At 45.4% G+C, this 14,894-nt stretch overlaps 1 protein-coding gene across 2 annotated transcripts; it reads left to right on the forward strand.

Annotated features, from left to right (window-relative positions):
- Nucleotides 1-5,732: 5,732 nt before the first annotated feature.
- Nucleotides 5,733-10,630, forward strand: POLR3D (RNA polymerase III subunit D). 2 transcript variants are annotated; one of them, XM_016141599.2, is made up of 9 exons: nt 5,733-5,864; nt 6,087-6,256; nt 7,089-7,132; nt 7,655-7,806; nt 7,960-8,084; nt 8,292-8,460; nt 8,842-9,107; nt 9,562-9,714; nt 9,880-10,630. In XM_016141599.2, exons 2-9 carry the CDS (start codon nt 6,092-6,094, stop codon nt 10,000-10,002), a joined length of 1,197 nt encoding a protein of 398 aa, XP_015997085.1. In that variant the 5' UTR covers nt 5,733-5,864; nt 6,087-6,091; the 3' UTR covers nt 10,003-10,630. The 2 variants fall into 2 exon arrangements, with proteins under 2 accessions (XP_015997085.1, XP_015997084.1); XM_016141598.2 differs by having other exon boundaries at nt 5,733-5,854.
- Nucleotides 10,631-14,894: the final 4,264 nt, after the last annotated feature.

Consider the following 14,894-nt stretch of genomic DNA (forward strand, 5'->3'; position numbering starts at 1 on the left):
TTTACTTTTTCTCCATTCTAAACAACACTGAAATGAACATTCTTACAGCAAAATCTCTTGCCACACCTTAATTATATTTCCAACAAAATCTTAAAGGGTATGGAACGTATTCGGATACAGATTTAAACAAACTAAAAAAAAAGAAAAAAGAAAAATCTATGTGGCAGTCGGGAAATTTTCATATTAACTAGATATTTGAAAATATTTAGAAATTATTAGCTCTGATCCTTTTAAAAGGATATCCTCCAGAGATACATTTTATAATATTTATGAATGAATGGCATGATATCTGATTTGTTTCAAAATTATCTGGGGTGCGAATGGAGGAGTAAATGGAACATGACCGGCATGGGTGGATGACTGTTGAAGCCAGTACATTGAGTTTCAATTAACTATTCTCTCCACTCTTGTGCATGCTCAAAAGTTTCCATATTAAATATTATAGCCATAGGATGATAAAAAAATAAAAATAAAAAGCATTTATTAACCAAGACAGTGCAAGGCATGTGATTTTCACAACCCTGAGAGATGGAGCCATCAACTCCGTTTTGAAAAAGGCCGATGGTGGGAACTGCGACTCAGTCCATATGAGGTAAAACTAGATTCAAATCCAAGTGTGAGTACAAAGGCTTGTTCTTCACGGTAGAGAGATACAGAGCCAACGTAGAGTCTGAGGTAATAGAGGTGAGGTCGTAAGTGAAAAAAATCCATGGTCTTACTATTGCTTATGCACTTTGTAGACTTAAAATGTTTATGTGTTTTCCCATGGTTGAACTAAGTGTGGAGAGCTCATTGACCAACGAATGTGTACACATCCAGACAGTCCAGAAAAACCACCTCGTTCATTTACATGTGCTGACAGTGACGTGAGAGCAGTGACTGTTTATAAGAACTGTATGAATTTCTCAGTGCTTATTTACTTTGCATTTTCGAAATTATGTTTAGACCTCTTCCAACCCTCACCAGTCACCTGGTGTGAACTTACTAAAGAGCATTAAAGTGATTCTAAATACGGAAACATTTCTGAGTAGTCACTCGACTGAAGAATATGGTCTGTTTGTTCATTTGGTTAGCTTTTTAAAAGCCGAGATATTCGACAACTTTAAAACATGGAGAGATGCTGAATTATATTTAAGGACTCTGAGAAACTAGAGAAGAGACACTAGTGAAATGCTGGAAAGGGCAAAAGAAGCTTCGAGGGAAGATGAAGAACAATGAAGGAAGAATCGCAGGTGATAGGAGAAGCGGAAGGACCATGATACTGGGGTAGTCCTTAGCTATACCTGAAGCGGAGCAGCATAACAGAGGAACTGTGGCACGCCACTGCGCCCCGCGTGGCAGGGTACCAGGGACGGGCAGACATACTGAGTATACAGACCGCTGCCATGCCGGAAAGGCTTCCCCCACTCGCTCAGTATTTACCACACTTATTCTCTTCAGACAGCTGCATACAGAAGATCCGATAGAGAAGACACGCGAAAAACACAACACAAAGATGGCCTTGACATTCGTGGTGCCCAAGTTTAATTACTGATGCGATCCACCTGGAAACAAGCCGCTAACACTCATCCAGATTCGCTACTTCACCTCACCGCAAACTGGAATTCATCCATTCATTCGAGAAAAATTTATTGGGTGCTTCCTGTGTATCAGGCACTGTTTCAGACAATGAGGAGATTGTAGTGGGACTTTCTGGTGATGGGAAGAAAGACAAATAAAGAAACTTTATTAGATGAGACATGCTACACGGAAAAATAAATCAGTAAATAACGATGTGGAATGTCATAGGGGAGCAGGAGGTTACAATTTTAAATACAGCCATCGGAGAAGGTCTCCTTGAATAGGTGACTTTAGGATAAGAAAACCTGACTGAAGGGAGGGAGGGAGCCATGCAGAATTATATAGGAGAAGAGCATCCTAGGCAGCAAGTACAGAGGCCTTGAAGCAGAGCATACCAGATTGTTCTAGAAACAGCAAGGGAGCCAGTGCAACTGGAACAGAGTGAGTGAGGGGAATGTGGTAGGAGCTAAGGACAAAGAGAAGGTGAGTGGGTGAAAAGATGACGCAGGGCTGTGTAGGCCAGTCGAAAGCCTCTCGTTTTTGCTCTGAAAAAGCACTGGGAAGTTTAGAGCAAAGATGTGACCTGATGTGAAATATGTTAATTATGCTGTGTTGGGGACCCAGGTGGCAGCAGGGAAGCCAGGAAGGAGGATATTATAATCATCACGGCAAAAAAAAAAAAAAAAAAAATGAAGGTGACCTGGACCAAGGTGGTATGTCAGTGAACGGGGAGAGAAGTGGTAAGATTCAAGATATATTTGGAATAGCTGAAATATTAGATTTATGAGAGAACGAGAGGAGTCAAGTATAACTGCAAGATTTTTCACTTGAACTAGAGGGATGGAGCTGCCACGTACTGAGGAGGGGAACCTCAGTAGTTTGAGGAGGAAGATCAAAGCTTGGATGAGGACATAGGTTTGAGACGCCTCGCAGACACCAAGTGGAGGTATGGGATAGGCAGAGATATCCATCTGGGGTTCAGAAAGATCCAGACTGAGATAAGTACAAGGTCTGAAGCCGAGAAACTGGACCATTGCCAAGGAGGTTAAGTAAAGAGAAAAAGGGAAGAGTTCTGAGGACTGGATTCTAGAGCTCTCCAATGTTTAAAGCTCAAGGAGGTGAGAAAGAATCCCAACTAAATGCCCTGCAAATGATGCAAACAAATGAGGACGAATTACTCATAAAGAACAAGTAATAGCTTGAACTTGGATAGGATTCTCATACCACACATTCCTCTTATTCTACTGATACGTATTCAAAACAGTCCCTTATTCATTTAGTATTTGCAACACCCATCAAGAATTCACAGGAACAGGCTTTCCACAGAATCTGCTTATACCCTCTGAAATCTGCACTTAGACCCAGGAAACTATATTTGTTCTTAAGAGTTTGATTATAATTTCACTAAGCCATCAGAAAAGAATGAGGTTATTATTACTATTAAATACGTAAAAATGCAAATTAACAAATTAAGATCTGCTAGAATCACAGATGTGATTACGCGGGGTTCAGCTAGCAATGATTTACAAGTTTCTTTTGAATCTACATAAAGGAGTGAACAGTCTTTGGGAGAAAATATAGAGGGAGGTGTTGGAGCAAGTTAAGAAATAAATAGAATGGTGCCGAAAGTATATTAGCCTAATGAGAGAGAAGGTTGGAGAAGCTTCTTAAAAGGAAATTACAATAATCATTGTCAGAAAGTAACTCCCCCAATGTTAAAGGTGGAAGACTTGATTTAAGTTTTCTCTCCTCTTGTCCTTTTGGGGTGAGAAATGTGAAAATCCCATAAGCATTACAGGAAGGAAACTAGTTAAACTATGGTGCAAGACAACAATGTGGAATACTATTTAACCATTAAAAGTCATAATTTAGAAGCATACATAACTCAGAAAAAGGTTTATCTACTGTTAAAATAAAAAAATTATAGAACCATATGCAAAATTTCAATTTTAAAAAATCTACATGCATAGAGAAACGATTGCAAGTATCTAGAACAGTAGATGGGATAAAACAGGTGATTTAAATTTTCTTCTAGGTGCTTTTTAAATTTTTCCAAATTTTCTACAATGAATAAGTATCTTCGTAAAAAAAAATAATAATAAAAATTAAAAAAAGAGTTTGCTGATAAAAGGCTTGTGGACTTCAAGGTCCAGAGAATGAAATTAAGGTAATTTTGTTAGAAGTTAAGGGCCACTGGATGTAGTTCTCTAGGGGACAGGAAGGATTTATATTTGGTTAGGTTTGGTTATCATAAAACCAATATGGAGAAAAAGACTTGAAAAAGGTCTGGCTAGACACCAACACAATATGTATTATTAAAATGGCAAAAACAGTTAAAAATGTTAAGAGCCAATACTCAAAAAGATGTGGGAAAATGTTACATATATCCTTACATACTATCTACATATATATTCTTCGTGATGAAGCATATTAGCAGAACTCTTTTTGAAAGCAGTTTAGCAATATGGATGAAGAAACATAAAATACGCATGTTTAAAATGGTATAGGCACTGGCGTGTTAAAAATGGCATAGAAACAGTTTGGCGGTTTCTTATAAAACTAACCATACAGCTACCATTCGACCCAACAGCTGCACTCTTAGACATTTATTTATCCCAGAGATATGAAAACCCATATTTACACAGAAATCTGTACATGTATGTTCATAGCAGTTTTATTCATAATAGCCCAGATGTCCTTCAAAGGGTGATTACACAAAGTGTGGGTACTCAGTAATGAAAAGGAAGTAGTGATAAACGCAACAACTTAATCTCTAGGGAATTATGCGCAATGAAAAAAGCAATCCCAAGAAATCACATACCGCATGATTCTATGTTCAAATGATCTCCACTTTTGAAATAATAAAAGCATAAATATGGAGATTAGCAGTTGCCGGGGCGGGCGGAAGAGAGGGAGGCATGGCTATTAAAGGGTAGCTAGAGGGGTCCTGGTGATGGAAAGGTCTTCTATTTTGACTATTATTGTCAATATTCTGGTTGTAAATAGTATTACAGTTCTGCAATATGTTACTATTGAGGGAAACTGAGTAAAGGGTACTTGGGAATCTCTGCATTCTATGTTACAACTGCATGTGTGTCTACAATTATCTCAAAATAAAAAAATATGCTTAAAAAAAAAGTATGTCTTCTTTTAGTCAGTTATCACAAGACTGGAAATTTGTCCTAGGGATATAATCCAAACGAATAAAAAACGTTAAATGCACCAGATGTTCACTACAGCGTTATTTACAACAGGGAAAAGAAACGATCCAAGTGTCCAAACTGAAAAAGACAAATCATGTCATAGCCACTTGAGAATTAAGTAGTCTTTTGATGCAGCGGCAAAGAAATGTTATTTAGAAAGGGAAGATCCAAAATTGTAATACAATAGGACAGCTCTGTGAGGGGGACTGGAACATATTACAAAAGTTTTAATAGTATTCCACGTGGAATTCTAGCAAAAATGTTTTCCTTCCCTCAAACGTTCCGTGATGTTATTACATGGTTTTTACATGGTTTGGGAATGAGGGTGGGGGAAACAACAGTAAAGGGCATTTTTTGTTAAATTATAAATGTTGGAGTCACAATAAGTTCTTTAAATCCGTCCCTCCAGCAGCCCGCAGTCCTGAGCCCAGCGCTGGTTCCATTAGACACTCAGTCGGTCCGCTGGTGCTGCTCCAGGGCCGCATTCACAAACCCCAACCCAAGACCCCATCAGAAGTCCAGGAAAGGGACCCCGAGTGAGAGCAAGGCCGTTGGCTGGTGGTACACTGACTGCTCCAAGGTCACCATCGAGTCGACAGCCGCGGCGCGGCCAGGCTAGGGATCCCCCGACTCTGAGTCGGGGTCTCGCTCTCTGTCCCGCGCCCCTCGCCCCATCCCGAGCCGCGACCCCACTGCCCCAGAGCCCCTTCGCGGAGAATCCCCCAAAGTGACGGCCGCCCAGGCCCCAAGACCCAGAGCTAGGCATCTCCGCCGCCCCGCCTCGGGCAAAGACCCTCCCGAGCGCTGCACGGTGGCATAACTAGGACCAGACCCCTCTTCCTTTTTCGCCCTCTCAACCCAGCTTTTCCCGACTCCGGGAAGAACCGGGAAGAGAAGGCGGAGGCGAGCGGGACGCCGCCGGATAAATACTGTGGCCGGCCCCGCCCACCGACCTCACTTCCGCCCCGCGGCAAGATGGCGGCGCCCGGGCCCCGCCACGCAGACTTCCGCCCGGCGCTGAGACCCAGGGCCAGCTGTGTGTCGCGCCGGAGCTGAAGGCGGAACGCACACGGTGTGGAGCCGCAGCTCGGGTGCGTTGGGGTGCGTCCCTGCCTCGTGCTTGGCCAGGGCCTGGGGGTGAGGTGCGCCAAGGGCCCTGGCCGGGTGGTTCCGGGAGTCGCCACGTGGGAGGGGAGGAGCTGAGACGCCGCGGGAGAGACGCGCTGACTTAGGGGCGGACAGCCAGGTGGGTGGAGTTCCGCGTAGGGTACGCGTGTCCGTCCGCTCTACTGACTTTGTTGTCCCTTTCCACTTCTCTCCCAGGCAACATGTCGGAAGGAAACGCCGCGGGCGAGCCCAGCGCTCCGGGGGGGCCCCGACCCCTCCTCTCTGGGGCCCGGGGGCTTATCGGGCGGCGGCCGGCTCCTCCCCTCACCCCGGGCCGCCTTCCCTCCATTCGCTCCAGGGACCTCACCCTCGGGGGAGTCAAGAAGGTATCCAACTACACTGAATTCCAGGCCCCTGGGGTTCAACTGATGTTCTTGTAGGGCCTACCATGTGCTAGGCGTGGTGCTGGTTCTCATAAGTGTCGTCCCCAGACTTTCACCTACAAATTCTGGGGAGCGTGTTTTATCTTAAGGTCTAGACGTTGGATATAAGCTGTTGACACGGTTCTCAGCGTTGGCTGAAGGGCAGAGAATCCTCATTAGATCAACAACATCTTGAGCAGTGCTTTTGTGTGTGTGTGTGTGTGTGTGTGTTTTGGACACCTTTTAGAAACTCATGAAAGTCATGAGTTTTAGAGAGTTCTGCAGTTTTAGAGTTATGAATTCGCCATGGATCTCAGCATGCAAACTTACGGTCTAGAGTGGAATGAATCTTAGGAATGGCATTAGATGCTCTGTTTCTCTCCCATTATGTCTATGACTATAGGTATAAAGAGTAGCTCTGAAAGTGGAGAGGTAAGGGGAATGACAAGCATAAACCAGCCAGTTTTTAGAGGCTTAAGTTTGCCTAGGGAAATTCTGGCGGCAGTCTAACCCATCATCTGTTTGCCTTTCAGAGGGCAGAAGCTGAGGCTGCTAGTTTAAATGGTTTTTGGTACCCCCTCAGTGTGTAACTCTGCTGCCATCATGACATGATTTTCCTCCTGATCTTCAAGCATGAGTCAGTCTATCACTATAAATCTTTGACAACAGTGTGAAATGTGCAGAAGAGATCCATGGTCTTGGTCCATAGAAGATGCCCTTTGGGAGTTTTTTTCTTTTCCTCTGTACTTTGGGGTCAGAATTTACCAAATCAGTGACTCCTGTATTTTACTTTCAGAAAACCTTCACCCCAAATATCATCAGTCGGAAGATCAAGGAAGAGTAAGTAGCTAGGCCTTCTGAGTACTTACTCCTTATTTACTTACTCTGAATTTGCACATTTTGAGAAATAACTAAATATGTAGCTCAGAAATTTATATTAGGTTATTTAGTTCTTTTCACTGGTGATTGTCATGGCTTCCAGGTGATTCTAATGTGCAACCTTTGAAAAAATACTGATGCCTGGGAGTCTGTCCCAGAAGTCGTGCTTTAACTTGTTGCAATGAAACAGTGATTATCTTTTACAGCCAGAGTTGACAGTCACTAGTTTAGACAGAGATGTATCAGGTTCTCCCTTAAGTTGTTTTGGATTACAGCCGTCCTGCTTTCAGTCAGTACAAAAAATCCACATTTGTGGGCAACTGAAAGGACTGCCCCATCAAGGAAGTGAAACAGGTACGGAGGATTAGGTTCTGTTTCTTATGATGTAGTTATTGGCTCAGGTGGAGTAGAGCGATATGAGAGAATAAGACCAGTTCTCTGAGGCAGGGTGAGTGGTTCCCCTTAATTCATTCTCTTTTACAGACCCAAGGAAGAAGTAACCATCAAGAAGGAGAAGCGTGACAGAGAGAGAGACCGACAGCGAGAAGGGCATGGACGGGGCCGGGGTCGCCCAGAAGTGATTCAGTCCCACTCCATCTTTGAGCAGGGCCCAGCCGAAATGATGAAGAAAAAGGGTACAAAGCTGCCGGGGAGGAAGGGCTCAGTGGATTTCAGTTTAGACTGCCTGAAAGAAGGGCCAGGGCAGTGGAATTCCCCTGCTCCCAGTTTAGTTTTCCTTGCTTTTGGCCTCTTCCTTACCCCCGATGAGCTGGGTTTTTTTCCTACAGGGAACTGGGATAAGACAGTGGATCTGTCGGACATGGGGCCCTCTCATATCATCAACATCAAAAAAGAGAAGAGGGAGACGGATGAAGAAACAAAACAGATCCTGCGCATGCTGGAGAAGGATGACGTAGGTGCCAGCATGCTGTGGGGAACAGCCCTTCTTCGCGGCTGTGGAAAGGGCCTCTGGGCGCCAGGGTTGGGGGAAGAAGAGCTCTCTGATGTCCTGGAAGCCTAGTGAGCAGCAGGCTTCAGTTTGAAAGGGGCTGAGATGAATTGCAGCCCAGTCATGTGTGTTTGCTAGCCATGCCGTGTGACCCTGTCTCTTCTTTGGCAGTTCATTGATGACCCCGGGCTGAGGAATGACACCCGAAACATGCCTGTGCAGCTGCCACTGGCTCACTCGGGCTGGCTGTTTAAAGAAGAGAACGAAGAACCAGATGTGAAGCCTTGGCTGGCTGGCCCCAAGGAAGAGGACATGGAGGTGGACGTGCCTGTTGTGAAAGGTACTCTGTGCCAGTTAACATCTCGTTTCCGTTTCTGTGGCTGCCCCCCCCCCACCAGGAACCCCGCTCCCTAGGAATGAGCCTCTCAGACTGCTGCTGCTAAACAGGTCCTCTCCCATCCCAGCTGTAAAATGCGTGGCCTGAACAAAGACACTAAAGCCTCACCCTCGCAGGGTTCACACTGACATGTACCTGTGGGCTCAGCCTCACATATCTTTTGATAGATAAGTCACACAACTGCTGGATCCCTCTTCCCAACTGCTTCCTTCCAGCTTCATGGCTGAGTGACTGTGGAGCAGGTGTGGGTAAAGGTATGGGTACAATGAGGTGGCGTAGAGGGTGGCCACTTGATAGCCCTTCCACTTGTGTTACCTTGGGCAGTGAAAGAGGAGCCACGAGATGAGGAGGAGGACGCCAAGATGAAGGCTCCTCCCAGAGCAGCCAGAAAGACCCCCGGCCTCCCGAAGGATGTGTCTGTGGCAGAGCTGCTCAGGGAGCTGAGCCTCACGCAGGAGGAAGAGCTTCTGTTCCTCCAGCTGCCAGACACGCTCCCTGGCCAGCCACCGACTCAGGACATCAAGCCCGTCAAGACAGAGGTGCAGAACGAGGATGGACAGATGGTGGTTATGAAGCAGGAGAAAGACCGGGTATGCGCAGGAGTGAGGTCTGTGAAAATGCAGGGGGTCCGGGGAGCGAAGCAGCCACCTGTAAGGGGAAGCAAAGATGTGCCACTCAAGCCGAAACTAAGAGTAACCCGCAGTTGTTCTTTCTTCCCGTAAGGGCCTTGGGGCCTTGTACTTTCAACCCCAATAATTTATCTGTTCACTTTTATAGTGAAATATTTTGAACATGTACAAATGAGAGAACATGCACTGTCCTACCCCGTCACCCAGTTTCAGCAGTTATAGATCATTTGTCCACTTGTTTACATGTTCACTGTGGGTCTTGTTTTTTAACCAGTGGCCGGCAGCCCTAGGAAAAGGCCCTCTTGGGGAAGCTCATGCCAACCTTTGCTGCTCCCTTCCTTTGGGAAAGGGTTTGCTCTTGAAGGATGGAAGAAAAAGCTCCTCACCCCGTTTCCACCCCCGAATCTCTTCGCAGGAAGCCAGGCTGGCAGAGCACACTTGTACCCTGGCTGACCTGACGGAGGGCCAGGTTGGAAAGCTGCTCATCCGCAAGTCGGGAAAGGTGCAGCTCCTCCTGGGCAAGGTGACTCTGGACGTGACAATGGGAACCGCCTGCTCTTTCCTGCAGGTGAGAGCCTGTAGGGTCAGGGCAGAGGCTCTTTCAAAGATCAAAGAGTATTGACAGATCAGTGCTTAATGAGGGAGGAGCCTTCTTGGGATTGTCACGTTAAAATTAGGACCAAGTGATGGCTCTGTGGTTTTGGTTCTCATCACCTTCTTTGTTGATTGGCAGGAGCTGGTGTCTGTAGGCCTTGGAGACAGTAGGACAGGAGAGATGACAGTCCTGGGACACATAAAGCACAAACTTGTATGTTCCCCCGATTTTGAATCCCTCTTGGATCACAAACACCGGTAAAATGAGCAGATGGAGGATGGTGGTGACTGTGCCCACGGCTGCTGCCTGCCCCAGACGCTGTGTTCTAAAATCTGTGCGACCCAGAAGGGGCCTGTTAGCCCACCCACTCCAGCCTTTGGCAGCCATTGTCCCACTTTTCCCGACAGGGCCCACGCGGCTCCCTCCCACAGCAGCTGACCTTCCCACGGCATAGATACGCGTGTCCTTGCTGCTGGGGGACTCGTCCCTTCTATTTATTTTTATATTTATGTCTCATCTCGTCAACTGACGGCATCTTCCCCAGGTGGAGAGGGGAAGGTCCATGGAAAAGTACAGGCTCCGATTCATGGCGGGAGGCGTACGGACTGTCACAGCTGCTCTCGGGCTCTCTCCTCCCTGAGGTGCAGTGTCTGAGCAGAGAATTTTTGCGTCTGAGGCTCGGCACTTAGTCCCAGCTCTGTCAGTAACTAGTTGTGTGGCCTTGGACAAACTACCTAACCTTTCTGAGCCTCATGTCCCTCATTTGATAGAAATGAGGACAACGCCTACCTCGGTGTGAGGACTAAATGGAAGATCGTAGATGAAAACTCCTTGCACGAGGCCAGACATACAAAGTAGGCGCTCAATAAATGTTAGCTTCCCTTCCCTTTGCCTGAGTCTGTTTTCAAACACAATAGAGAATCCAAGAATCTTCTCGGAGAAAGTAAACAGAGCTGCTTCGTCCCTGCATTTTTACTCCACGTCCCATCCCCAGGCCTGGGGCTCCGAAGGCAGAGGTCCAGGCCTTCTATGCCCTCTTTCTCCTGAGCACTCTTAGCCAAGTACTTCCTTTTCATCGCTGTGAGGTCTTAGCTATAGGTTCTGTCAGAAGTGAAGAAGCCGGAGATTCCTCCCAGCACCTTATGAATGCCTTGGGGTGACACTGTGGTCCCAGGACTCATTCCTCCCACCCTCACTCCTGTAAAAAGTAGCAGTATTCTTCTAGTTGTATTTACCTACTTCTAAAAAGAGAGATTAATACTCATGGAGAATCATCACCACACTAAGTCAAATACTGCTGAAAATAACCCTGGTAAGACAGAAGAGGTTTATTAAATAATGGCCTCTGACACTTGGCAGATGACACCCCACTTCGGAAGCTTTGAATTTGAGAGGCGCGATTCTGTCTCCTGTCCAGCATCACCCGGTCCACCCACTCAGCTTGAATCCTAGTCCTTACTGGCCACGCTGGCCTTTTAGCTCATGGGTCTGCGCTCTGGTTTCTTTCTCTAGGTCAGCACACTCTTCATCTTTCCAATGTGCAGTCCCTGGATGGGGCAGCTTCTCTGTCCCCACCCCTTATTCACAAGGCTGGGTGGGGTTTTCCCTGGTTCAGCGGAGGGGGCCATTTTAGAGGTTGGGGAAAGCCTTTTGAGTGGCATTTGTGGTCGTTAGATTCCGATATCATGGCTCCTTTTTCTGCGAGCTTGCCTCCCTTTAGTCTCATCTTCCTTCTGTCATGGCCAGGGCTTTTCCTCCACCGAGCCTCTCAAGCTGCTTAGCCAAGCAGCTATGTAGGGGGGTGGGGGAGGCGGTGCACAGGAGTTCTATTGGGTAGTGTTCTGGTCTCTTCTCACTGCAGAGGATTGGAGCAGAATGGTTCCTTGGAGACACGTACGTGCAAGTCCTATTTGGTCCAAGTCTGAGCTATGAAGAGCCAACTGCTTTTTGTTCCCTGGTCTTCGATGCTTTCTTTTAGATAGCTAACGTACTGTGCAATGTAATTGCAATCCTCTCTTTTCTATTTCTGTGCTTCAAAAACATTCTGCTTTTCTGGGCTAACTCGAAGGCTCTGCCTTGTTAGATGTTTGGTATTTTTCAGCCTTCAGGTCTTTGACTCTTGCAAGAGAGCTTGAGGAGGAGCATGTACCACTTTCACGTTCACCATTGCAAGCATCAAAGTCCCCATGACCTGTCTCTGTTTTCTTGCTACACAGACCGGATGTCATTAGTAAAAGTGTGGAAGAAAGACGAGGCCATTCTGCTTTCTTGGCTGAGCCTCCGAAGCATATACATTTCTACCAACAAATCAATGCAAATGGGAGTGAAAAGCCCGAAGCCACGTTCATATATAAGTGCAAATGGGTCCAGATGTATTACTACCTGCATCTGTGTGTATGCATTTGGTTAAGATACCAAAAGAGGGAAGCAGAGGCTTGATTATTTTTTTAACTATATGGTTACAGTGACAGACATGGGCTTTTGAGCCAAGATTAGGCTTGAATTCACCTCCACCAGTCACTTTGGGGAATCTATAGAAACGAGATAACGGTAGCTTTCTAATAGAGTTGCTTTTAAATTAGAGTGGACTTAAATATTCATTTGGTGCCAGACAGAAAAGTGCTTCTATCAGGATGTGGTCAGCACAAGTAACAGGAAACTAGACTGACAGTGATGTAAGCAATAAGGATGTTTAATTATCTCCTGTAACGAGAAGTCTGGAGATGGGTGGTTCCAGAGTTGGGTGGTAGCCAAAACCTCAGGATTGTCTTAGATCCATTTGTTCTGCCATCCTCAGTGTCACAAAGTAGCTGCTACAGCTCAGCATCATTTCTTCACATGACTGCATTCAAAGCCAAGCAGGAGACAGAGTAGACAGTAAAAGAGCTTTCTCTTCATTGTGCTTTTATCAGGCGGGAATGTTCTTCAGTGGCCCGAAGAGACTCGTCCCTGTATCTGTCTGATAGTGCCGGGCCACATACCCACCCTAACACTGGGCACTGGCGCAGGTGGATGGGTGGACCAATTTCTCCCCTGGCACTGGGCATCCCGATGCCTTATACAGGGTTTTGTCAGTAAGGAAAAAGCAGGAACGATAGGTCAGCAGTCTGTAAGCGCTGCCACCGTGTTCAGAAATTACTGTCTATAACAGTAATATAAAGTTTATCTAGGTAGAATTATATAAATGTTCAATTATCTTTTATTCTGTATAAACAGATTTTAATATTTCAGTGCACATTTCTTCAGACTCTAAAATTGTACAATATATAAAACGATATGCTGTTTTATCATGTGTTTATTTCACTCAAATATATATATAGTTCCTCCGTGTTAGTGAGCATATTGTACTTCAGCTATTTCTGAGCTAGCTGCAAGAATGAAAGACAGCGTCCTTTAGTCTCCTAGACCTACCCATGTGGTTCGATTGAATTGGTTACTCAACCTCAAACCTTTCCTCAGGGCAAGATAGTCATAGGAATTCTTTTGAAAATGTCTCTTGCATGATACAACATAACAGTAACAGCTACATTAGAATCCATCTTTGGACTATCAAAATTCCTCCCCCAAATCCCCAATTTCAGGACATTTTGGGGTTTTCCAATTTTTCACTATTAAAAAAAATGATGTGATAAACAGCAGTCTTCTCATTAAATTGGTCCCAATATCATCAAGTATTTCTGTAGGATTCTTTATTAAAAATGGCTTTGCTGAGTAAAACCCTGACATTTTTTAAGGAGTTGGATGGATACTGCCCTCCAGGCTGAATTCACATGCCCAGCAACAGTGTGTGAGAGTCGCTCGTGCACGTGTAAAGTTAAATGTATAATCAAGATTGTTTTTAAACTACATAAAGGTAAAAAGATGCTGAGTAGGATGCCTGACCTGTATCTACAGCCCCTTTGGATAAATAACTTAGGTTTTCCCTCCGACAGACAGGGCTGATGCCTGAAGACGCATCGCTCCCAGAGTCAGCTCATCTCCTTCCAAAGGCAGCGGTGTGTTTCCCAGTGGTGGGTTTGCCAGTTGTGTTCACAGTTGTAATTACCTAATTCAATTCAATGTTGTATAAACGCAAAACATGAGGGCTAAAAGAAAGTATATCTGGTGCAAATAGGGTAAACATAATTTTATAAACATTATATAAAATGTGCAAAATATAAATGCTAAAAAAAGTGCTTATTTCCTTGGAAACTAAGGTAAATACTTTGGAAAGACTTAATAAAGGTGACTCACTGAAAAATACTGTGGAATTAAATTTAGGTAAGATAAATGTAAGGATGGGGGGAAATCATAAAAATCCAGGGTAACTACATTCACATTGCTTCACAAATTCTTTGATGCTTCAACTTCTCCTTCTGATTTTGGAGAAACCAAAACCGATGATCCTGTAGCAGTGCATGATGGATGTGTGTAGTTCCCACGAAGCACTACTCAGCGGACCCCAGACTCCAAGACAAGGACTTGTCCCCGTATCAAATACTGAGTGGACGAATGTCCATTTGTAAGTGATCAGTTAAAATATTTGAAATAGATTTTTTTTTTCATTAAGAATTTTTTTCTATAATACCAGTTAAGATGAGGTTCAGGTCTGAGAAATAGAGCCCCAAAATGACAGTGGCTTAAACAAAGAGACATTTATTGCATAAAGATGTAAAGATGCACAGTGGGCTGGCAGCTTTGCTCCGCCAAGCCCCAGGGGTCCCCAGTTCCTTCCAGCTTATCTCCCCCTGGCGTCCAGGCCGCGGCCCTCACGTTCATCTCAGTGGGAGACCAGAGCTCCAGTCATAAAACCCCACGCCAGGCAGCCAGATGAATGAAAGATTCGTGGCCCACCACCCACACCCCTTTGCCAAATGATGGGGTGTCGAATCTCCTTGCAGGAAGTTTCCTGGGAGCTGGCCCATCATGTTTATGATGACATAGCATTGTCCAGATAGTAGTGACAGAGTCACCCCTGGCCTCAAAGGAGGCTGAGGAACGTGGTTTTTATCTAAAGCGAGCATGTACCCTCCGAAAAGTCAAGGTTTATCATGGAAGAAGGACCGAGTGGACACTGAGGACCAACCAGCAAACCCTGTCACATCTGTTTAACTTCAGGAGCAACTGAACAGCTCCTGGTCCCCGTTGGGGCGGAAGAGCTTTCGGTGTGCCTC

The sequence above is a fragment of the Rousettus aegyptiacus genome, unplaced genomic scaffold, assembly GCF_014176215.1.
Source record: "Rousettus aegyptiacus isolate mRouAeg1 unplaced genomic scaffold, mRouAeg1.p scaffold_m13_p_16, whole genome shotgun sequence".
NCBI classification, from domain to species: domain Eukaryota; kingdom Metazoa; phylum Chordata; class Mammalia; order Chiroptera; family Pteropodidae; genus Rousettus; species Rousettus aegyptiacus.

What these genes read in the sequence shown, in the direction of transcription:
- POLR3D (XM_016141599.2), top strand. Translation starts at nt 6,092, where the DNA reads ATGTCGGAAGGAAACGCCGCGGGCGAGCCCAGCGCTCCGGGGGGGCCC. An exon ending in CCCTCGGGGGAGTCAAGAAG is followed by an intron (nt 6,257 to 7,088) that starts GTATCCAACTAC and finishes TTTTACTTTCAG; the next exon opens with AAAACCTTCACCCCAAATAT. An exon ending in AGTCGGAAGATCAAGGAAGA is followed by an intron (nt 7,133 to 7,654) that starts GTAAGTAGCTAG and finishes TCTCTTTTACAG; the next exon opens with ACCCAAGGAAGAAGTAACCA.